The 26030-nt window shown below is 42.2% G+C and overlaps 1 protein-coding gene across 5 annotated transcripts in view; it reads right to left on the minus strand.

Annotated features, from left to right (window-relative positions):
- The window catches only part of stac (SH3 and cysteine rich domain), a 204716-nt gene extending 180031 nt beyond the window's left edge, over positions 1-24685 (minus strand). The window contains exons 1-2 of one of the 5 annotated variants that reach the window (XM_062958253.1): positions 24184-24665; positions 20023-20247 (exon numbers count right to left, since the gene is read on the minus strand). In XM_062958253.1, the coding sequence (XP_062814323.1) occupies positions 20023-20103 (81 nt within the window). In that variant the 5' untranslated portion in view covers positions 20104-20247; positions 24184-24665. Of the gene's footprint in view, positions 1-6471; positions 6689-20022; positions 20248-24183 lie in introns of those variants that run through there. The other 4 variants (XM_062958255.1, XM_062958252.1, XM_062958254.1 and 1 more) reach the window with 4 other exon arrangements.
- Between the last annotated feature and the right edge of the window lie 1345 nt (positions 24686-26030).

Below are 26030 nucleotides of genomic sequence, written 5' to 3' on the forward strand. Positions count from 1 at the left end.
CATACTATACCTTCAGGACACTTGAAAATTTTCCCCCTCCTATAATGATGAGAAAGTGCACAGCTTTCCCATGAAAACAATATAATTTTCCAAAAACAATGCAGCTTCCCCTGAAAAATTTCTGAAAATTGCATAACTTTTAGCACTGAAAGAAAATTGTGAAATTGCAAACAGGCAAAGGCTGCACCTTCATTAGCTTGAGCATCTTTTCTTGGCATGCAACATTTGAGTTGCAAAGCATTCATTCAAATACTTTAGCCACAATGTCAAACCCTTCACCATGTTGTCTGTGTTGGGTGAAATTTAGTTGCATTTTGCACAATTTCCCCAAATACATTAAGAAAAACAAGATATGTGGGTGGGGGGGTTCCCCCCTCAAAGAGCTGTACAGTTTACCATCTGTAATGAAATGAATGACAGCATAGGTTTTTTTTTACTGCAAAGCTGCACCATTTTGCAAACTCTTGCTCCGGCATTGTCTGTAGACATCTCCAAGGTCATGTGGCTGGCGTGACTGCATGGAGCATGGTTACCTTCCTGCCAGAGCAGTACCTATTGATCTACTCACATTTGCATGTTTTCGAACTGCTAGGTTGGCAGAAGCTGGGGCTAACAGTGGGAGCTCACCATGCTCCCTGGATTCAAACTGCCAACCTTTTGGTCAGCAAGTTCAGCAGCTCAGCGGTTGAACCCACGGTGACACCAGGGGCTGAATACATTACACCAATATTAAAGTCACTCCACTGGCTGCCAATTAGTTTCCAGGCAAAGTACAACATTTTGGTTTTGACCTTTAAATGCCTATATGATTTGGGTCTAAGTTACCTATAGGATTGCCTTCTCCCATACAATATGCCTCTAATACTTAGGTCCTCTGGGTGGGTGGCTACTCCAGCCTACCGGAACCTGACTGGCGACTGTCACCGAGAGGACCTTTTCTTCGGCTGCCCCAAGACTGTGGTATGACCTGCTGGAAGAGATCCGATAGCTAAATGAGCTGTTGAAATTAAAACACATTTGAAGACCTAACTCTTCTATGGGCTAATCAATAAAATGTGATTCTCTGACCTAACTCTTCTGGCTACTCAGCCAGTTTTAATTATTAATTTTAAACTTGCACCTTATGTTTAACCTTTGTTCTGTGTATTTTAATATGCATTTTATAGAAATATGTTTTACTATTTTATAGAATGTTTTTAGATGATCGTGTGTGTTTTAATGATGTTGTAACCCACCTCGAATCATGAGGAGAGGCAAGTAAGAAAGAAAATAATAATACAGTAATACTACTACTACTAATAATAATAATTAGCAAATTGTATTAATGATGATTTCCTTTCCAGTGAACATTCACTACCATGAAAACAGGTAGCTTGCCTTTCACAAGGGTTTCTAACATATGCATAACATACCAAAAACAAATGCATAACAATTGTCTGCTATGTTAGTCTAGGGATACATATACAGTAGAACCTCTGCAATCGGAGTTAAACGGGCAGACATCATCTTGGCTTACCCGGATCACGCGGATTATCAGGCCCAGGCGCCCGCCGAAGGAAAATGCTTCCTCCCTTCGGCGGGCGTTTGGGCCTTTAGAGAAGCACGAAGCGTGCTTCCCTGAGTCCAAGCACCCTCTCTTTGGCAGTATTGGAGAAGAGGGAAGCTGCATGCTTCGCCATTCCCTGGGTCCAAGAGGCCGCCAAACGGATGGGTTTTCTCTCCCTTTGACAGTCGCTTCGAGCCAGTGAAGAGGGAAGCTGCACGCTTTGCCCGTCCCTGGGTCCTAGAGGCCGCCAAAGATAAGGGTTTCCTCTCCCTTTGGCAGCGGCTTGGAGCCAGGGAAGAGGGAACCTGCACGCTTCACCCTTCCTTGGGTCCTAGCGGCTGCCAAAGTAAGGGTTTCCTCTCCCTTTGGTAGCTACTTGGAGCCAGGGAAGAGGGAAGTGCACGCTTCGCCCTTCCCTGGGTCCAAGAGGCCGTCAAAGGTAAAAGTCTCCTCTCCCTTTGGCAGCCACTTGGAGCCAGGGAAGATGGAAGCAGCACGCTTCGCCCTTCCCTGGGTCCAAAGGGATGGGTTTCCTCTCCCTTTGTCAACCGCTTGGAGCCAGGGAAGAGGGAATCTGCACACTTCGCCCTTTCCTGGGTCCTAGCGGCCGCCAAGGTAACGGTTTCCTCTCCCTTTGGCAGCCGCTTGGAGCCAGGGAAGAGGGAAGCTGCATGCTTCGCCCTTCCCGGGTTCCTAGCGGCCGCCAAAGCGATGAGTTTCCTCTCCCTTTGGCAGCCGCTTGGAGCCAGGGAAGATGGAAGTTGCACGCTTCGCCCTTCCCTGGGTCCTAGCGGCTGCCAAAGTAATGGGTTTCCTCTCCCTTTGGCAGCCGCTTGGAGCCAGGGAAGAGGGAAGCTGCATGCTTCGCCCTTCCCTGGGTCCTAGCGGCCGCCAAAGGGATGGGTTTCCTCTCCCTTTGGCAGCCGCTTGGAGCCAGGGAAGAGGGAAGCTGCACACTTCGCCGTTTCCTGGGTCCTAGCAGCCGCCAAGGTAAAGGTTTCCTCTCCCTTTGGCAGCCGCTTGGAGCCAGGGAAGAGGGAAGCTGCATGCTTCGCCCTTCCCTGGGTCCAAAGGGATGGGTTTCCTCTGCCTTTGGCAGCTGCTTGGAGCCAGGGAAGATGGAAGCTGCACGCTTTGCCCTTCCTTGGGTCCAAGTGGCCGCCAAAGGGAAAGGTTTGGGCCAGCCAGCGAGCAGGTGAAGGCTCTCCCCATTCACCCGCCCGCCCGTGCCTCGGCTCCTTCGTCACGCCGGGGGCCGGCAGCACCGGCGCCCAGCGTGGCGAAGGAGCCAGCCATGTGTGTTGCTAGGTAGAGAGCAAGCTACCTAGCAACACACAGGGGGCGCTTGCCCCTTGGGAGGTGCCCCGTGCGTGGTGCTAGGTAGCTTGCTATCTACCTAGCAACACACACACCAAGGCAGGGAGCTCGGATTGCACAGAGGCTCGGACCAGCGGGGCTTGGACCAGCGGGGTTTTACTGTAGTTAAATTCATTTTGTTTTAAACAGAAACTTGTTCAATAGTTCTGGGAGTCTCATAAATAGCCCATTTTTAACTAGGATTTCAGAAGGGTATACAGAAGCTTCTTTTACCTGTCCTGGCTGAGAATCATTGACAGATCAATGCTCCATGCATTTCTCAGTCAGGATAGTTGGCAGTTAAATCAGCCTACTCTGGCATCCATTAAATCTTTCAACTGGCAGGGTGGGAGGAAGGGCAGAGCTGTTATCCTCTTCTCTTATCTCAAAACATTTCGACCTCATTGCAACCATCACTGCCCTGCAGCTGATCTAAACAACATATCCCTATGTTGTAGTTGTAGGCATTGAATGCCGTTACATCTCTCCCTCCACTTCATGCTTCTGAACTCCCTTCTCTATCAGGGAGGACAATGTTGAAGCAGATTAGATTCAATATGGGAATTTGAACTTGCAATGAGATGTAGATTAGATGATGTTTAGGATCCTAAACTCATGGGATCCTGTTCTTGGATCCTGTTCCATGGACGCCGATATTAAAAAACAAGGGAGTTGGATGGGAGTTTTTCAAAAGCGAAATACTCAAGGCGCAAATGCAAACAGTGCCAACAAAAAAGAAAAATAAGACAAGTGCAAAGAAGCCAGAATGGATGTCCAAAGAACTTCTAACTGAGCTAAAGCTCAAAAGTGACATGCACAAGAAGTGGAAAAGGGGAGAAATCACCAAAGAAGAATTCAAACGTATAGCCAACACCTGTAGGGAAAAGGTTCGCAAGGCTAAAGCGCAAAATGAGCTCAGGCTTGCCAGGGACATAAAAAACAACAAAAAAGGCTTTTTTGCTTACGTTGGTAGAAAAAGGAAGAAAAAGGAGGTGATAGGGCCATTGCAAGGAGAAGATGGGGTGATGGCGACAGGGGACAGGGAAAAGGCAGAACTACTTAATGCCTTCTTTGCCTCGGTCTTCTCACAAAAAGAAAGCCATCTTCAACCTCAGCAACATGGTATGGACGAAGGATTGGGGGAAATCCAACCCCAAATAGGGAAACAAGTTGTCCAGGAACACCTGGCCACTCTAAACGAATTCAAGTCCCCAGGGCCAGATCAGCTACATCCAAGAGTACTGAAGGAACTAGCGGAAGTTATTTCAGAACCACTGGCAATTATCTTCGAGAGTTCTTGGAGAACGGGAGAAGTCCCAGCAGATTGGAGGAGGGCGAATGTGGTCCCTATCTTCAAGAAGGGAAAAAAGAACGACCCAAACAATTACTGTCCGGTCAGCCTCACATCAATACCAGGCAAAATTCTGGAAAAGATCATTAAGGAAGTGGTCTGCGAACACTTAGAAACAAATGCGGTCATTGCTAATAGTCAACACGGATTTACCAAAAACAAGTCATGCCAGACTAATCTGATCTCTTTTTTCGATAGAGTTACGAGTTGGGTCGATACAGGGAATGCTGTGGATGTAGCGTACCTGGATTTCAGTAAGGCCTTCGACAAAGTCCCCCACGACCTTCTGGCAAACAAACTAGTAAAATGTGGGCTAGACAAAACTACAGTTAGGTGGATCTGTAATTGGCTAAGCGAACGAACCCAAAGGGTGCTCACCAATGCGTCGTCTTCATCATGGAAAAAAGTGACAAGTGGAGTGCCGCAGGGCTCTGTCCTGGGCCCGGTTCTGTTCAACATCTTTATTAACGACTTAGATGAAGGGTTAGAAGGCACGATCATCAAGTTTGCAGACGACACAAAACTGGGAGGGATAGCTAACACTCCAGAAGACAGGAGCAGAATTCAAAATGATCTTGACAGACTAGAGAGATGGGCCAAAACTAACAAAATGAAGTTCAACAGGGACAAATGCAAGATACTTCACTTCGGCAGAAAAAATGGAAATCAAAGATACAGAATGGGGGACGCCTGGCTTGACAGCAGTGTGTGCGAAAAAGACCTTGGAGTCCTTGTGGACAACAAATTAAACATGAGCCAACAATGTGATGCGGCTGCTAAAAAAGCCAATGGGATTCTGGCCTGCATAAATAGGGGAATAGCGTCTAGATCCAGGGAAGTTATGCTCCCCCTCTATTCTGCCTTGGTCAGACCACACCTGGAATACTGTGTCCAATTTTGGGCACCACAGTTGAAGGGAGATGTTGACAAGCTGGAAAGCGTCCAGAGGAGGGCGACTAAAATGATCAAGGGTCTGGAGAACAAGCCCTATGAGGAGCGGCTTAAAGAGCTGGGCATGTTTAGCCTGCAGAAGAGACGGCTGAGAGGAGACATGATAGCCATGTACAAATATGTGAAGGGAAGTCATAGGGAAGAGGGAGCAAGCTTGTTTTCTGCTGCCCTGCAGAATAGGACACGGAACAATGGCTTCAAACTACAGGAAAGGAGATTCCACCTGAACATCAGGAAGAACTTCCTCACTATGAGAGCTGTTCGACAGTGGAACTCCCTCCCCGGGGCCGTGGTGGAGGCTCCTTCTTTGGAGGCTTTTAAGCAGAGGCTGGATGGCCATCTGTCGGGGGTGCTTTGAATGCGATTTCCTGCTTCTTAGCAGGGGGTTGGACTGGATGGCCCATGTGGTCTCTTCCAACTCTACTATTCTATGATTCTATGATTCTTTGGGGGGTCATTAAAATTGCGTTCAAATTCAAGGTAGTGCTTACCATCCTGTTAAATTTTAACAGGGAAATCCATATTCTACAAGTGTTTTTTTAAATATGCAATTAAACAACTGTGTACTCTCATGTCCTACAGGAGCAACTGTAGCATTCAATCATATAAGTACTTATTTCCATGGATTTTACTGCAGTTTGATTGCTAGTGAATCCAGGAAGATTATCAAGATTACTTTATTTCCTCTATTTAATTATGCCGGCATCTCATTTCTTCCTCCAAGCAGCTCAAGACATGGGGTTAGCCTGAATTCTTTTTACAGTAACCCAATGCGATACTTATGATAATTATTATCCTTTCAATAACACGAGATAGCTATTAGCTCAGTGTCACTCACTTCACAGCCTATCGGGAATCTGGACCTGGATTTCTGAAATCCAGGTCTCACACCAATTGGGCACATTGCAACTGCCAACATAGCAATTTCATAGAGATGTTGCTTTAACTACATTTTATTTTGGTCACCGGCACAGATCAAAGTAAAACAAGTTAGCTTCTAGGATACACTTTCAATTTACGGAGTTGCTCCTCCAATAACATTAGTTACCAAGACAATATTCTAACCAAAACATACAAGTGAAGGAGAGGTCAAGTGTATGAGATAGCTTTCCACTATGAATTTGAACAACAAACACTGAAACTTAAAATCAAGATATTCATAAACACAGAACACTCCATGAACAGATACAAATTGGGTATAGTATGTAGCTAATCTTCCCACTTTTCCCAATATAGAAAATCTTGTTAATTCACAGTGTGTACTTACCATTTTAGGCAGAAATATGGAAAACAGCTGCAGTATAGGAGATTATTTTCAAAACCTCTTGGGGGATATTAAAGAGTTCTTGTCACGTTTTCTTGAAACTGCACTTTGACTGCTGAATGTTTATTCAACAGACTGAAGAGGTGAACGCTGTCCCTATGCCATTTCCTTCTCCTTTTAAAATATTCAATAGCCAGTAACCTATCCACCACCAATAGAGACTCAGACGGTATTAATTCCATTATGAAGGGGAAATCTCCTTGCAACTACTTGCCAAACATGCCATGACTTGAAACCAATTAGCTTCAATAGGATTGCAAGTTGGATAATCTAGCTCAAAACTGGGTCCTGATGTTTATATTAGAAACATAATTTAATTAGGATGTATTTATTAACTGTTAAGAGGGTGGGGGTGGTAGGTCATGCATAAGATGCATTGCTATTTCAGGAAATTCTTTGAAGGGAAGGCTTACAGTGTGCTATGAAGGGCTTTTTCCACAACCTTTCAGTAGAAGTTGATTGAGCTGATGGGTTATAGCTGCTTCGTCACTGAGTCCAGGAATAGCTCAGTTTAGAAGCCAATGAGCTCCCTAGGACAGGTGTGTTTCAACCTACCTGCTCAGTAGAGTTTAAGAAAACTGAATGGATAAGGTTGCAATTGACTCATTTATGTGAAAAATGTCCAGGCTACTATTTATTTATTTGCTATATTTGTATCCCATCCTTCTCACCCCGAAGGGGACTCGGAGCGGCACACATAAAGACACAATTCTATGCCATACAACACATATCCGACAAATAAAACATATACATTAAAACAACCGCTAAAAACATTTCAACATTAAAATTATTAAAATCAAATAAACACTACAATAATTGTTAAAATTCAGTGATATTTCCTTCGGAAATTAGAATTTATTCCATGCCCATTTATAAAGGGATGTACTTAATATACCCAACAATCGAAGTACATACAGCAGAGTTTTCTGACATTATTTATTGCCAAAGGCTGCTTATTTGACGAATTTTAAACTTGCAACTTACGTTTCATTTCAGTTTTGTTTATTTTAATATGTATTTTGTAGAAATATGTTTTGACATGTGTATTTTAAAGAATGTTTTTAGGTGAATGTGTGCTTTACAATGTTGTAACCTGCCTCGAGCTGTAAGGAGAGGTGGGCAAGAAAAATATTATTAGCATCATCATCATCTTCATCATCATCCGTACTGTAAAGTTCTCCCCAGTGTCCTTGATTAATCAAAGAGCAGAGGTTTTTTATGGAGAGAGCATATTATTATTATTATTATTATTATTATTATTATTATTATTATTATTATGTTTACATTTATGTTTATTTATACCCTGCTTTTTCTCTCCACAAGAAAACTCAATGCAGCTCAAAGCATCTTTCAGCTGCATCACAACATGCACTGTTATTCCAAACTTTGGAAAATGAGTTTGGGATTTTTTCATTAATTTGGACATCCCCCCCCCCCCATTTACAGGAAGCTATCCTAAAATGTGAAACGATATACCCATGTACTGAAAATCTGTTCACTACAGACTTCATCACATGGAGCTGGAGAAAATGAGGGAAAGCAGGGGAAAGGGGTAAAGTTTCATGAGGTTCTGTCTTTAAAGAAGACGAAGAATTTACTCACTCCCACCACACTAAGATCGCATCCTCCAGCTTCTCACTCAACTATCTACTTAATTTCCATCACATGGGTAGGCAATAACTCCTCCCATTTCAGGGATACCAGCATGCTTTTAAAAACAGGCATCATTTAAACCAGCACTGCCTTCAAGACCCTTCCACTGAAACAGAAGCACCTTCTTAATGCGGCACTTTTCCTGGGGTCATTTGCGCTGATATTTTCTCCCATTGTCCCCCTAGGATTTCAATTATTTGTCCTTTTTAAAAAAAAACAAAACAAAAAAATAAAAAAACAAAAAAAAAATCACCCCAGATCATAGGAAGTGGTTTTAAATTAACCCTGATCTTTCCCAGAGTCTTTGCATTGGTGAATGTGGAAAGTAGTTTTAAATTAACCCTTTTCCCAAGCCTCTGCTTGGGAATCTGGGGAAATTGGCATTTCAGCTCCTCCCACGCACAACGTCATCATTTAATTTACAAATGTGCAACAGCAGCAGGTAACAGGAATTAACATCACACTGGAAAATTAGCCATTTGGCCTGTTTCTATGTGGGAAATTTAAAATTAAATCAATTGCCAACCAGTTTAAGAATCATTGGAAAAACCAAACCAATGTGCCATCACATGATGCACAGTAGGCCGTGCCTACTTTCTTCCCAAAGTGGAGGTGAAGCACTGAAAGGTGCTTCACCCTCCACTATGGGGAGCAAAGTGTCCCAAAGGCCCATGTGATGGCAGAAAGGGTGATGGGGTAACATGCATTGTCATGCGTTGCCACCTTTTCTGCCATGTGATGGGGTGGGAAAGGATGCTAACACACCCTTTTCTGCCCTCCATGTATGATATAGGGAGGAGGGAGGGCGCACAGGGTGACACGAGTTGTCCCACGTGCCTTCCCTTTCGCCTGCAGAAAACAACGAGACTGAATGGCTCAGCTGGGTCGTGTGACAAGATCCCAAGAGAAATACAGTAGAGTCTCACTTATCCAAGCCTCACTTATCCAAGCATCTGGATAATCCAAGCCATTTTTGTAGTCAATGTTTTCAATATATCGGGATATTTTGGAGTAGAGGATCCAACAACTCGAGGACCATATTAAGACCCTTAAGGACATTCAGGAACTCAAACTCTTCTTGGACACTGCACAACACACTGTTCTAGATACACAACCCACATCACACCAACAGCATGATGAGGAACTTTATGGGGAGATCTATTCGAATGCCCACAACCCTCAGGCTTGGAAGGAGGTCACCCGTAGAAAGAGACACAGGATCAGGCAGCCTCCGCAGAATAATTCTGCTCAGCTAGACTTACACAACAGATTCCAAATTCTTACACCACTAACATCTGATCAGGAAACACATCTTGTGGAGGACCACAGTTACTTAGATACCACTCAGTGGGCCACCCTTGATCATTGCACGGCGGATAGCCCTGACAGGGGCGATGCATCACCACATTCACACTTGCACCATCATGCAGATGCTCCATCTCCAATCGTAGACCAGGAGCAACAGGAACACCCTTGGGAGAGTGATGGGCTCTTGGACGCATCTCAATGGATTGTCATTGATGAATGCACTGGGGATGTCGAAGAGGAGGACAACACTTTACACCCACACGATTCACTTCAACTGGACTTCAGGGGACTTACACACTGTCATGCACAAAAGAGACCCTGTCAATCCTCAAAGGAAACAGGTCTTGGTAGTAGGTGACTCCCTCCTTAGAGGAACGGAAGTCATCATTTACAGACTGGATGGGATGGCTCGAGAAATATGCTGCCTCCTGGGGGCAAAAATACACCATAAAGCCCCATCATCCTCCCCCCTTATGTTGATTCATGTAGGAACCAATGACACCGCTAGGCATACTTTTTAAAGAATCACAAACAATTTTCGAGCTCTTGGAACAAAGCTAAAACTGTGTAATGTACATGTGATCTTTTCCTCCCTCCTCCCCGTTGTAGGACATGGCTCTACAAGGGCCAGAAAAATAGTACAGGTCAATAACTGGCTCAGAAAATGGTGTCAGGAGGAGCGTTTTGGCTTCCTCGACCATGGCCTACTCTTCCAGGAGGATGGCCTACTGGCAAGTGATGGGGTGCATCTCACACAAGTAGGTAAACATCCTTTTGCGCACAGACTCACAAACCTCATCAGGTGCACTTTAAACTAGATCCACTGGGGGAGGGGAACAACAGCCTGGCAAACACTGTATTACCCACGACCACGGGGAACCGACAAAAGGCTAAACGGAGGGCTGTACAAACAGAGCACAATCATCTCAAATAAACAGCTCAGGTGAAGGTCACAGGGGTTTACATGTCTTTACACTAATGCACAGAGCATGGGAAATAAGCAAGATGAACTCCAACTTTTAGCACAGCACCACAAGTACGATGTCATAGGCATCACTGAAACCTGGTGGGATGACTCCCATCACTGGAATGTAGCCATTGGGGGCTATAACCTCTTTCACAGAAATAGAACAAAGGAGAGAGGAGAGGGAGTAGCTTTATATGTCAAAAACATTTACGTTGCAGAAGAAATGCAAGACTGTAATCCGGGAAACCAGTTTGAAAGCATCTGGATAAGAATCAAGGGAACCGGGACTCAAAAGGATCACCAAGTCAAAACAACCAAGGACATTTCCTGACAAGGCTCTTATTGCGTAGTTGACCTCCTTCATTCACATGGTTTGACGGAAAGCCCAAATATTGCTATCACCCAGTTGTTGCCTCCAATGCTTTCTGCCAACTTCTGTCTTTTCCTTACCAGCAAAAATATGTTAAAAGGTAAAGCAGGAATAGCTGCCAAATATCTTTCAATGGGTAGTGCCGGGAAACAAACATTTGGAATTAAGTACTAATTAAGTAAGGATATAAATTATGATTTTTTATATTTTGTAAACAGTAAACAGTATCCGAACATGTTTTGGTTCAAAAAATGCTCATTCCCTCTTTTACACAACTTTGCACAAAATTTGGAAAGAAGTACCACCAAGAAGGTAAGGTTTTCAGGCATTACCTTCATGATGCATGAACACCTTACCTTCTTGGTGGTTGCACCTAGTTTGTGGAGTTTGCTCTTACAAGACACTAAACCCTCTTCTCTATACATTGGCAAGAAAAAAAAACTCTTTTTGCTTACCAAATGATTTACTGTTAAGTTATTTCAAGACAAGTGTGCTGTATTTTCATTAGCATTAAGCTGTTTCAAATGCTTTGAAATAAATTTTTCATATGAACATTTAATTTTTTTAATTTTTTGTATTATCAATTGCTTTAAGTGTATTTTTTAACTTTAACGTGTATTTGGCCCCATGCTGGAAGAAAGGATGGATACTAAACAAACAAACAAACATTAAATTTGATTCAGAAAACCTGGATAAAGGTTTAGATTTCATGGAAGAAAACGCCATCTTCTCGTCTTACTGTTAAAAATTATTAATTTTAACAGAACCATAACCAGTAAGATACAATAGAAACAACTCTAAACAACTGAACTTAGGTTTATATAATCAGTTCCTGCTTTTATTGGACTTTTAGTCTAGCTAACACTGTATGATTTTCTATAGCAACATGATCAAAAAAAATTCTACAAAAAGCAACCATCATAATCATTAATGATATAAATATGTATTAGCTAATTTATAAATTGCCCTCTATGCTTTCCAGTCACTTAGGATAATATGGACTCAAAACATTAAAACATTAAAACTTCATATTAAACAAAGAATCATGGGAGTAAAGCACTACCATATCGTGAACATATTACCAGAAATGTATTAATAATCATTCACTATAAAATTAGAAAGAGAAATGATAATCAATCATCATCAAATATCATCCAAGATCAATAGTATATTTTCACAAGCACTGCGAACATCAACAAAGTACATATTAAGAATTTGTGTCATACTTATGCAATAAATTCACAACAATGCCTTGTAGCCCTCCAGAGATTGTTGGATTGCATATCCCATCATTTCATTTTAGAGAGAAAATGGTGAGGGAAAATGAGAATGGCAGCCCTAGCCTGTAAAAAGTTGCATAACACAATATATTGATACTATAGGTCTAATCCGTATAATAATTGAAAGCACTAATCCAGCATTTTACTAGCTGTGGAACAAAAGAGTTACCTCCCAGTATCTAATGTTGATCAAGTGTCTAGGTCTCTTCATATCACTGCAACTACACCCTGTATACTCATGTATAAGTCTAAAATGTAAATTAAAACACAACCCAAAAAACTTGGTAATGGTTAGGAGCAGCTGGTCACGTGGCAGCATTATTGTTGTCCCTTCTCTGCAGAAAAAAATCTCAATGTATTTAAGGTTCATATCAAAATCCATTATTTTGGCCCCAAAACCTGTCCTCAACTTCTACATGAGTTTGATTTACATATGACTATAAGGTAACTAGGTCCACAAGTTCTCCTGAAGCAACTGTCAACAGCTTGAGGCAACTGTCAGTACAGCACAGGTTTCTAGGGCTTCTTCCACCATGCTGAATAAAATCCCACATTTTCTGCTTTGAACTGGGATATATGGCAGTGTGGACTCAGATAACCCAGCAAATTTTGTGGGATTTTTTTTGCCTTGGTATTCTGGGTTATATGGCTGTGTGGAAGGGCCCTCAGTTTCATGATCTAGATTTAAAATTAACACAAATGTGTGCCAGACATATCTACAATGGTAAGGTAGACAGCAGTAGAGCCCAGGAATATTACTTTTTTGCAGCACAGTTCACAGAAGCCTCCTGCCAGCACAGCCAGCTTCCCTTTCATGACACTCACCTTCTGCTGTCTAGTGGTAAGACTTGCCTTGATGAATGAGCTCCCATTGAAAAACTTGCTGCACATTGAAAGCTGGCAGGTAAGTGTGAAAGATTTCTACCTGATATCTATGGGATTGAAGTCTGAATGCTCTAATGTCTATTCACTTCTCATGTAATTTTTCACTTGTAGCCAGATGTTGTCTGATCATGAAAAGTTTGCCACATGAATTTCTTGAGTAATTCTTTCTGATGGTGTATTGTAAGAGTCAGGAACTACAGCAAGTTTGGGAGCCAGTCTTCTACCCACAGGAATGACCTGGAGATCTATTTCTGGTTTTGAAAACTGGCAGTTTAAAAAATATATATATATTAAACAGTACAGTACATATTTTAAAAGTGAATTACTTTTTTGGCTACAAAAATGGACCCTGAAGAGACTGAAAGAACAGAGCAGTGGTTCTCAATCTTTGGTCCTCTCTCTACTTTGAATAGAAGCCTCAGCTGGCAGAATCAATAGTCAGGAAGTCTAGGAAATGAAGTCCAAAAGTAGAGAACCAAAGATTGACAACTACTGAGATAAGGATGGGACAAACAGCTTTGGGAATCTTGTGCTACTGCCAGGACATGCATTGCCCAGCCCTGGTGTGACAGAAAATGAAACAAGAACCAGAGAGATTCAGGGTTTTTCTATTCAGGCACAATCTGTACTGGATAATTCAATTCTGGGTGGCGCTATGAAAATCTGTCCTTCTAGTGGGTAACTCAGGGTATGGTGGGTTAGCTGGTTTAGCTACTCATCAAGAAAAGTCAGGGGATACTCTCAAGTATCTGAAACTCTGGAGCAAACTGGGAGCTTCTGCAAAATGTGGAAAGCAGGACCAGGTCCGATTCACACAAGTCCACTGTCCACATGGGCCAACATTATCTTCCTCTTTTTCTTGCATTCATCAGCACGGGGAAAATGGGATGGAGTGTGCATTTGACATGGCTGCCAAATGGCCACAGAACTCCATGAGATCTCCTCACCAGTGGAGCCCGTGCTGACATCAGTAAAGTGCCCACATCATCAGGGAAAAGGACAGGGTGATTCTTCCTCCTAGTTGTGTGGATTTATTTATTTATTTATTTATTTATTTATTAGCGACATTTATATCCTGCCCTTCTCACCCCAAAGGGGACTCAGGGCGGTTTACAAGTATATATACATACAATAAGGATATACAATATATATACATACATACATACAATAAGGAGCGCCGGTGGCGAAGTGTGTTAAAGCACTGAGCTGCTGAACTTGCAGACCGAAAGGTCCCAGGTTCAAACCCCGGGAGCAGCAGTTAGCTCCAGCTTCTGCCAACCTAGCAGTTCGAAAACATGCCAATGTGAGAAGATCAATAGGTACCGCTCCAGCTGGAAGGTAACGACACTCCATACAGTCATGCTGGCCACATGACCTTGGAGGTGTCTACGGACAACGGCAGCTCTTTGGCTAAGAAATGGAGATGAGCACCAACCCCCAGAGTCAGACATGATTGGACTTAACGTCAGGGGAAACCTTTACCTTTACTATACATAGAATATATTATATTATATGACTATATTGCAATATTATTAGTCATATTGCATGTAATATAAATATACAATTATAACAGTGAAATATAATTATTATTACATTTTATTACATCATAATATTATTATTAATATTACATGTATATACAATGTATTATAATATTAGTATAGTATAATATTATTATATATTATTATATCATTAAATTGATACAGGAGACATGGTGGAGAAATGTCTTCCTGGCCCCGCCTTCTTCATTCTGGTCCATAATGGCAGTTAGACCTGGGGGACGGGAGTGTTTCCATCTGATGGTGAAGGAGACATGGTGAAAAGATGTCTTCTTGGCCCCGTCCTCTTCATTCTGCTCCAGAATGGCAGTTAGACCTTGGAGGCGGGGGGAGTGCTCCCAGTTTACTTTACTGATGCCGTTACTGATCTCAGCATGGAGTGTCCATGGTGGCCAGAAGCTCTCACAGAATATTATGGTGATCTGTCTATGGTGACAGTGTAACAGACTGTCTGGCTGGACCATATGGCGTCTTCTATTGCAGGTTCAGGATGATGTGTGTGGCCACTTTCTGATCCAGGCTGCCCCTAGCTTGACTGGCCAGTATAGATTAGGCTCAAGGTTCACATCATGCTTCAGCTATTGAATATATTGGACTACTAATTCCCTTTCTCTTTCTACTTAACCTATTTAATAGAATCTCTGTGCTGATCAAATGGAGAGAAGGAAAATATGAATGCTGTATTGAATTTTTGGACAGACATGGAATACGTATTAAAACATTCAAAAATTATATATGTTTATTATTACTACATACTTAGAAGTGTGTTTGTGTGTCTTCATCTGTCAATTTATGGCAACCCCATGAATTTCGTTGAGTTTTCTTAGGCAAAAAATACTCATGGGTGGTTTTGATGATCCCTTCCTCTGAAATATAATCTATAGCACCTGGTACTCACTGGTGGTCTCCCATCCAAGTACTAATCAGGCTGATCCTGCTTAGCTTACAAGATCAAATGAGATCTGGTACCTTCAGGGCATGTCTATACTTGGGAGTAGGGTGCAAAAAAGATAGCTTGCAATTTGTTTCATAAAGATCAAGTAGACAGAAGCTATTGTAAAGCACAAAATTACTTTCTGGCCTTGCATCACACATTATAGTGCAAATGTTAAGACACAAAAAGTGTTCAATTCAGCAAGTATTGCAGAATGTCAGTTCTCAGATTTCTTCTGCTAACATGCTCACTACAATTCTCTTAATCTCTCTGACATATTGGCAACAACATTTTGGGAGCTGAGTTAAAATAATTAAATAAATATACTCTGCTTCAAAGGATATTCTGCTGAACTTAGTATGCCAAATAAATAATTTTGGGGACAACTGCATGGACCTGCTAAATAGCAGATACATACTGTGTTGAGAACCTCTCTTCATTTGCACAATTGTACTGATTTGCCAATTTGTGGCCATGTGACCATACTTCTACACACTCTTGTAATTCTGCCTTCCTGTACTATTGTTATTCCTCATTTTTAGTTTTTTATTTACTTTCAGCACAATTGTCCCATTCTAGCACTTAGAAAAGACAAAAAAGCAATATCTCTCTCTCTCTCTCTCTCTCTCTCTCTCTCTCTCTCTCTCTCTATATATATATATATATATATATATATATATATATATATATACAGTAGAGTCTCACTTATCCAAGCTAAACGGGCCGGCAGAAGCTTGGATAAGCGAATATCTTGGATAATAAGGAGGGATTAAGGAAAAGCCTATTAAACATCAAATTAGGTTATGATTTTACAAATTAAGCACCAAAACTTCATGTTATACAACAAATTTGACAGAAAAAGTAGTTCAATACACAGTTATGTAGTAATTACTGTATTTATGAATTTAGCACCAAAATATCATGATATATTGAAAACATTGACTACAAAAATGGCTTGGATTATCCAGAGGCTTGGATAAGTGAGGCTTGGATTAGTAAAACTCTACTGTATATATAAAAGGGTAATGAAATTTCGGCCTAGGACAAAACAACAAAACTACACATCCCAGAAACACTAAACATGGCAGCACAACCCCTCATCCATGCTTCTACGTTCATACAACAAACAGCTCCAGTTACTCCAGAAAACGGCCAGGCTTTGAGACTGCAAGGCTATTCACTGCTATTCCACCTGGCTAACAAAGGATTCTCATAAGCCACAGCAACGCGTGGCCAGGCAAAGCTAGTATATATATAAAAGGATAAAAAAAATTCGGCCTAGGACAAAACAACAAAACTACACATGCCAGAAACACTAAACTTGGCAACACAACCCCTCATCCATGCCTCTACGTTCATACAACAAAAAGAAAAGAAAAATAAAGTCCTAATTAGAGGAAAAGGAATAATTATTTTTATCTAATTGCTGCCAGTTACAAGGCTAAAATCTGCCCACTTGGTCTCCTAGCAATCTACTCAGCCCAGGGGATAGGCACAGTTAGGCCTCACTTAGGCCTCTTCCCCACTGCCTATAAGATACAGATTACCTGATTTTAACTGGATTATATGGAAGTGTAGACTGAAGGCCCTTCCACACAGCTATATTACCCATTTATAATCTTATATTATCTGCTTTGAACTGGATTATCTTGAGTCCACACTGCCAGATAATTCACTTCAGTGTGCATTTTATACAGCTGTGTAGAAGGGGCCTCATATAATCCAGTTCTAAGAAGATAATATAAGATTATAAATATACAGTAGAGTCTCACTTATCCAACATAAACAGGCCGGCAGAATGCTGGATAAGTGAATATGTTGGATAATAAGAAGGGATTCAGGAAAAGCCGATTAAACATCAAATTAGGTAATGATTATACAAATTAAGCACCAAACATCATGTTATACAACAAATTTGACAGAAAAAGTAGTTCAGTGCTCAGTAATGCTATGTTGTAATTACTGTATTTACAAATTTAGCACCAAAATATCACAATGAATTTAAAAAATTGACTACAAAAACATTGACTACTAAAAGGTAGACTGAGTTGGATAATCCAGAACACTGGATAAGCGAATGTTGGATAAGTGAGATTCTACTGTAATATGAAATAATTATTGTGGTTTTTGTTTTTGTTTTTTTGTGTCAGGAGCAACTGGAGTTGCTTCTGGAGTGAGAGAATTGGCTGTCTGCAAGGACGTTGTCCAGGGGACGCCCAGATGTTTTGATGTTTTACCATCCTTGTGGGAGGCTTCTCTCATGTCCCCACATGGAGCTGGAGCTGGTAGAGGGAGCTCATCCACGCTCTCCCCGGGTGGAATTCGAACTTGGCAGCTTTCAGGTCAGCAATCCAACCTTCAAGTCACTTAGTCCACTGCGCCATCTGGGGGCTCCATTATTGTGGTAATCCAGTCCAACCCAATTCTGCCATGGAGGACACAATCCAAGCACGCCCAACAGATGGTCACCCAGCCTCTCAATAATAATAATAATAATAATAATCTATATATATAAAAGAGTGATGGCATCAGGGCAGCGGACAAAACAACAAAACTACAGGCCCCCCAAATTCGAAATTTGACGACACAACCCATCATTCACGGCTCTAGGTTGATACAACAAAAAGAAAAGAAAAATAAAGTCCTAATTAGAGGGAGAGGAATAATTGTTTTTATCCAATTGCTGCCAGTTAGAAGGCTAAGCTCCGCCCTAAGCTTTACCCTTTACCTTAACTACCACCAATTCCTCAATACTTTATTTCCCATACCACCATACTTCGCCACAGCAACGCGTGGCCAGGCACAGCTAGTAATAATAATAATAATAATAATAATAATAATAATAATAATAATATCATACAATCGTAAGGTTAGGAGACACCCCTAAGGATCATCCAATTCAACTTCCTTCTACCATGCAGGATGACACAAACCAAGCACTCCTAACAGATGGCCATCCAAGATTTGCACAGTAATAATACAAATTGAATCACAGAATCAGACAGTTAGGAGAGACCCCTAAAGGCCATCCAGCCCAATCCAACTCTGCCATTGGACGATACAATCCAAGCACTCCCAACAGATGGCCAGCCAACCTCTCAATAATAATAATAAGAAGAAGAATAAGAATAAGAATATCATACTATCCTAAGGTTAGCAGAAACCCCTAAGGATCATCTAGTTCAGCTTCCTTATATCATGCAGGAGGACACAATCCAACCACTCCTGACAGATGGCCATCCAAGATTTGCACAGTAATAATACAAATTGAATCACAGAATCAGACAGTTAGGAGAGACCCCTAAAGGCCATCCAGTCCAAACCAACTCTGCCATTGGATGACACAATCCAAGCACTCCCAACAGATGGCCAGCCAGCCTCTCAATAATAATAAGAAGAATATCATACAATCCAAAGGTTAGCAGATACCCCTAAGAATCATCCAGTTCAACTTCCTTATATCATGCAGGACACAATCCAACCACTCCTGACAGAAGGCCATCCAATATCTGCACAATAATAATACACATCGAATCATAGCATCAGACAGTTAGGAGACACTCCTAAAGGCCATCCAGTTCAACCCAATTCTGCCATGCAGGACACAATCCAAGCACTCCCAACAGATGGCCACCCAGCCTCTCAATACTAATACTAATACTAATACTAATAATAACATCATCATCATACAATCCTAAGGTTTGGAGTGACCGCTAAGGATCATCCAGATCAACTTTCTTCTACCATGCAGGAGGTCACAATCCAAGCACTCCTGACAGATGGTCATCCAGCCTCTACATAATAATGATGATGAAGATGATAATGATGATGATGATGAGAATAATAATAATAATAATAATAATAATAATAATAATAATAATAATAGAAGCATAGAATCCAAGAGTTTGGAGAGACCCCTAAGGGCCATCCAGCCCAACCCTTTCTACTATGCAGCAGGACACAATCCAAGCATTCACAACACATGGACAACGTATAAATACTATACAATACTACACAGGGACATAGACCCCCTCTACCCTCACCACTTTCACAGTACACAAACAACCAAATGCATACTAAACATAAAGACAACCATACAACAGACATTCAATACCACCACTACCTCAACAAGTTCTCACCAACACCACTAGACAACGCCACAGCAACGCGTGGCCGGGCACAGCTAGTATAAATATAAAATATAAAATGAAAACAGCCAGGGGGAGGAAGAAGAGGAGGAAGAGGAGAACCACACCCCCTGATATCTCTTTGCTGCAAGCTTGCTGGCAGACAAATGGGCGGGACTCATTGCACCAAGGTAGGTGACAACAGTGTTGTAGGACTGGGAGCTATTGACAGATTTTGCCATTAATAGTTAGTGACAGAGGATTCACAGCGGAGACAGACTGGCAGAGACAGAGACCTTTGGTGACAGTTCAGCTGCAATGCTTGCTTTGTTCAATAAAGTACTAAGACTAAAGGATAATTATTACTTCAGTGAATTGCGGAACTTAATTTCTATTAAAAAAAAAAGAACTTACGTACTTCAGTTCCAGTGAATTTCTTTCCAAACCATCATGTTTAGGATTCCATCCAGAGTCAAAAGAGTTGTGTGATTTCATAAATGTCTCAGTAATGCTGGCTTGTCCTAGTGAATCCACATTTGGCCTAATTTTGCTTTCTCCATAACAGTGAAAGTTCAGAGACTTTGCCCGAGACTGATCCAGTGACGGTCATCTGGCAAACTTGGCTATAAGTTATGCAAGCTGAATGAGGCATGAAAGAAAGAAGTCTCATTGCAACTGTCCCATTGCAACAGTCCATTAAGAAACAATGTGAAATTAATTCCATTAAGTGCAGGAATTATAAAAGCAATAATGCCACAGATCACTTTAATCCATACTTAGTCTACATCTGCCTGTAAATGAACATTACTGGTTTCAAAAAACTCGTCTGAAAAAAGGAATCATCAACTCCCAACCATCTAAGATGAGAAGGTGGTTAGAGAACCATGATAATGACAATGCTGGGCTTTTTCACTGGTTTTAAGAACAGGAAGAAGACACTTGTAGCAACACACTTAGAAGTAAGTGTGTGTTTGTAGCACAGAACTCAAATTAATGGCCGGAATTCAGGCAGAGTATTGCAAAAATTGCTGCCTTAGTGCTGTATTGAAAAGATGCAGGGCCATTAAGATTGCCTTCATTGTCTTTCGAGATGTAAGGAACTCCCACAAAAGCTGCCATATTAGTGTTGCCCTCATAGAAACACAATATTCACTTATAAAAATTATCTGCTCAATTAGCAGGTAAGAACAAGATGGATGAGAAGCTGAAGATTGCATACATCTTCCATGCCTACAATTTGTGTACAAAACTGGACAACATAGCAATTTCTCATGAGACTGTAACAAGTGGGGCTGGCATCAAAATATTGCTGTGCCCTCTCCAACCTGTAAGAGAATTGCCCCCATTGAGGCCTCTGGCAAGTCTGGAACAGGAGTCTTGTTACACAGTTGGGGCTTTCTGAACAAAGGGTCATATTTCAGAAGAAAAACATATACTGTCCTCCATTCCTCACGACCTTTCCACCTCGACTCAGATAGCACTAAAGGATTTAGGATTGGAGCCAGCTGTCATGGTTTAGTATTTTTAACACAATTAGTGGCTTCCATATCGGTAGTTTGGTAAAGTTTAATTAAAATGTAAAGGAGCTATCCAAGGTCCTGAAACATAGCCTTCAAATAAGTTCAGCACACTGGATAGCTCATTTAAATCCCAATTAAAATCCAAAGCAATGCACTTCCATGGGGAATGCTAATAATTGTGGGTGTGTTTTAACACCACTCCTATGTTTGTTTTTCTGAGTTGTTCTGTATAAAAAATGATGTTCAGCAAAGTCATGGTTTCCTACCTGGCCAAACAATGGTGTTTTATTGCTTTATATGGCAAGTCAGGACAATTTTATCTGTGAAAGGAAATAGCAATGGCTTTTAGTTGTTCAGTTTCAGGTACAAGTCTGAAATGGGCAATTCATCATATAATGAAACTGGGAATTATCAAGCTGTTATTAATGAGTGAACCCGAAATACAATTGTGTTTAAATTAAAAATTGGCCCTGGTAAAAAAAATAACTTTTAAAAAATGCAAACTGAAACACTAAGGGAGATCTCATTACTCATCATAACTTTTCTTTTCAACTATAGTTAGAATATCAGAACACTTAGTTGGAATACTCCTGTAGTTAGGATATCACTAGAAACCGATCAGCACTTCTGAATTCTTCACTGAGCTGAAATAACAAATGGATCATGAAAAATGTGCAATGTTTTACAGCATGAACTGCATTTGTTGTTTGTGTTTAAAGAAAAACTGAAAGCAAAATTGTGAACCCCTGAGAGAGAAAAAATAGTCTTATGCAGCTGTATACAAAGACCTAAGTCCAATTACTAGTGTTAGTCACACTAGATCCACTCAATCAGCTGTTAAATAGCAAGCAATAGGTAAATCCCTCTCATTCATTAGTTCTACTCTAGTTGGAATTGGCAATTCAATTTAGGCCAAAGTAACTACTATACCCGTGTGAAAAAGTAGTTAGACTGCTGCACAAGGACACAAGATGACCAGGGTTTGAATCCTCATTCAGCCATGGAAACCCATTGAGTGATCTTGGGCAAATCACACTCTCTCAGCCTCAAAAGAGAGCAAGGACAAACCCCCTCTGAGCACATTCTGCCAAAAAACACACCCTACGTTATAGTAGCCTTTGGCCTTAGGGCCTCTATAAATCAGAAATGACTGGAAGGCACACAAATTTATATTTTGCTCGGCAAAAAATACCAAATCAAAGGAAAACAAGTCAAAACAAGTTTGGTTTGGAGTCCTATTATTCCCTATTATTTTCCTAAAAATTCCAGTGGACCTTACTTATTGAAAGTAACAGTGCGTAGCTTTAGTGCTTCACAGCATGAAAGAGGCACAACAGTCAGTACTGTCCTTGGACAGCATAGTGCCAAAGTGCTTTTTTTTTTTGTACGACCACATCCAAAGCATGATCTTTTACTACATTTGGGGTAGTTAGCCTGTTTCGTTGGGAAGAGGTTGCTCAGGGCCTTGCTGAATGGCTGTATTGATATCTTTCCTATATTAGTAACAGTAGTAATATTCTGGAAGCACCATCAAAATCTATTCCGTGGGTTATTGGAGAGTGATACAAATATAGTAATGGTCCTCATTTCAGAAAATGCTATAATCTCTTCCCAAGAAGAGCTATAGAATTAGATTAGAGCTTCACATCAGTGAAAATTTCTACTACAACAGGTCAGGTTTCCACTGAACACTGGAGTAGCTTTTGCACACATGGACTAAGGGACAAGGGACCAGATTCTTAGCAATGCTAACAGATAACAAGTTGTGTTGTCAAAGGCTTTCACGGCTGGAATCACTGGGTTGCTGTGAGTTTTCTGGGCTGCATGGCTATATTCCAGAAGCATTCTCTCCTGACGTTTCACCCACATCTATGGCAGGCATCCTCAGAGGTTGTGAGGTCTGTTAGAAACTAGGCAAATGAGGTTTATATATCTGTGGAATAATGTCCAGAGTGGGAGAAAGAACTCTTGTCTGTTGGAGGCAAGTGTGACTGTTGCAACTGGCCACCTTGATTAGCATTGAATGGCCTTGCAGCTTCAAAGCCTGGCTGCTTCCTGTCTGGGGGAATGTTGGGTTGCTGTGAGTGTTTTGGGCTATATGGCCATTTTCCAGTAGCACTCTCTCCCGATGTTTCGCCTGCATCTATGGCAGGTATCCTCTGAGGTTTGAGAAGACCTGCCATACCTGCAGGTGAAACATCAGGAGAGAATGTTACCAGAATATGGCCATGCAGCCTGAAAAACTCACAGCAACTCAGTGATTCCGGCCCTGAGAGCCTTCGACAACAGATAAGTTGTTGTGGCTTCTGGATATCTCCTGCCCTTGACGTCATGCTCCGGTTAATCAGAAATGCATCACGATTCTGTTGATCTGCTTTGTACTCGGCACAGCTGCCATCTAATCCAGGGAGAAACTTTTCACCTGTTAGATCACTTAATGCTGGAGTATGGAATATTGAACAGAACCATTCTTGCAAGTCAAGGAAGGAATACCAGGCCGATACTTTAAAAGAAAGAGATGAGGGATACTGTTTTGTCAAAGGATGACTGCTCTCCTCCACAAAGCATGCCCCACAGCGAAGGCTCCGGCTACTGACCTATCAGTTTAACGTCAAAATTCCTGGAAAGGCTACAAAAAGAAATACTTTCCTATCATAAATCTGCCTCACGCTTGGTTTTTAAGAGTGACCAAGACGTAAACCCAGAGTGGCTCTTTGAATGGCCAAATATAGGAATGCCTTTCCAGACCTCTTTTAAGAGGGAGGTGGACCCCACAAACTTTCTCAGCCAAGGAAATGTGGATCTAAGCCAGGCATGGGCAAACTTGGGTCCTCCAGGTGTTTTGGACTCCAGCTCCCACAATTCCTAACAGCCTACCGGCTGTTAGGAATTGTGGGAGCTGGAGTCCAAAACACCTGGAGGGCCCAAGTTTGTCCATGCCTGATCTAAGCAGACCCGGTGCCCATCATCCCCAGACACAAGCAACGCAAATACGGGTGGAGGCGGAGAGAATGAGAAGGGTCTCCATTCAACTGATGGGAGGCAGCAGAGGTACCTTGGATTCCTGGCTGGTGGTGGAGGCAGGAGAAGGGGGCTGCTCGGGGCTCTCGGCGTCGTTTTCCTTCTCCCCCCCGTCCAGGCTGTCTTCACTGGCGTTGCTGGGAGGAATCATGGTGGAGGGGCGAGGAAGAGCTGCTCCGGCTTACGATTTCACGTGTTGGGCAGCAGCCTCCATTTCTAAGGAGCCGAGCAACTCAGCTTGGACTTCTTCCTCGGCGAGCGTGGGGTTTCCTTTTTAAAAATGCGACCGCCTCCCTGCCTCCCTCCCTGCCTCCTTCTCCTCCTCCAAAGGCTGTTGATGATGATGGCTTTGCCTTTACACGAAAATGAATGGGGATCGTGGAGGCGCTGGGAGGGGGACGCTGCTGTTGCTGCTGCTGCTTCGGGGGCGTCCTTGGCTTCCTGGCTTCCTTAGGGCAGGGAATGGGGAATGTGCCCGAGTAGAAAACCTGGGAGGAACACATGGAGGCGAGGGGGAGGAGCGGCTGGTGCGGGAGAGCAGGGTCTGCCCTCGGAGGGGAGGAAGGAAAGGCCTGCGCATCCCTGCGCGCATCAGCTCCAGCCTCAGCATGATCGGTCCCCAGACTCTCAGCAAAGAACCCAAAGCCCTGCTACCCAAAAATCACCAGTTTTTCCCAATCCAACACTCCCTCTTTCCCATCGAGTGCTGGGTTCAGAGTGGCACATATCATAATAATAAAACTTTATTTCTATTCCACCCTATCTCCCCGATGGGACTCAGGGCAGGTTCCAACAAACAAAAAGGCAAACATTCAATGCCTCAATAGGATAGCAAAGACAAACATCATAAAGGAAAATAACTCAACATAGGTTAAAGGTAAAGGTTTTCCCCTGACATTAACTCCAGTCGTGTCCGATTCTGGGGGTTGGTGCTCATCTCTATTTCTAAGCCAAAGAGCTGGCATTGTCCGTAGACAATCTGATAGGTTATGTTTTATTTAACTTTCAGTGTTATTTATTTATTTATCATGTCATTAGCGAACCGAGGGTACAAGTTGTAATGTATTTGAAAACAGAAAAAAAGTTTTTAAAAACTTGGCATTATACTAAATGTCCTTTGACATTTGGAGACATCTACAGACAACGCCATCTCTTCTGCTTAGAAATGGAGATGAGCACCAACCCCCAGAGTTGGACACAACTAGACTTAATGTCAGGGGAAATCCTTTACCTTTAAGGTAAAGGTAAAGATTTTCCCCTGACATTAAGTCTAGTTGTATCTGATTCTGGGGGTTGGTGCTCATCTCCATTTCCAATCCGAAGAGCTGGAGTTGTCCGTAGACACTTCCAAGGCCATTACCTTCCCACAGAAACAGTGCCTATTGATCTGCTCACATTTGCATGTTTTTGAACTGCTAGGTTGGCAGAAGCTGGGGCTAATAGCAGAAGCTCACTCCGCTCCCCGATTCAAACCGCCAGTCAGCAAGTTCAGCAGCTCAGCAGTTTAACCCTTTGTGCCACTGGGGCTCCCCATAATAATAATAAGAATTTATTTATAAAAGGATAAAGGTAAAGGTTGCAGGTTCAAATCTGGGGAGCAGAGTGAGTGCCCACTGTTAGCTCCAGCTTCTGCCAACCTAGCAGTTCGAAAACATGCAAATGTGAGTAGATCAATAGGTACCGCTCCGGCGGGAAGGTAACGGCACTCCATGCAGTCATGCCGGCCACATGACCTTGGAAGTGTCTACGGACAACTCCAGCTCTTCGGATTGGAAATGGAGATGAGCACCAACCCCCAGAATCAGATACAACTAATGTCAGGGGAAAATCTTTACCTTTACCTTAAAGGTAAAGGATTTCCCCTGACATTAAGTCTAGTTG

The sequence above is a fragment of the Anolis carolinensis genome, chromosome 6, assembly GCF_035594765.1.
Source record: "Anolis carolinensis isolate JA03-04 chromosome 6, rAnoCar3.1.pri, whole genome shotgun sequence".
Classification (NCBI taxonomy): Eukaryota; Metazoa; Chordata; class Lepidosauria; order Squamata; family Dactyloidae; genus Anolis; species Anolis carolinensis.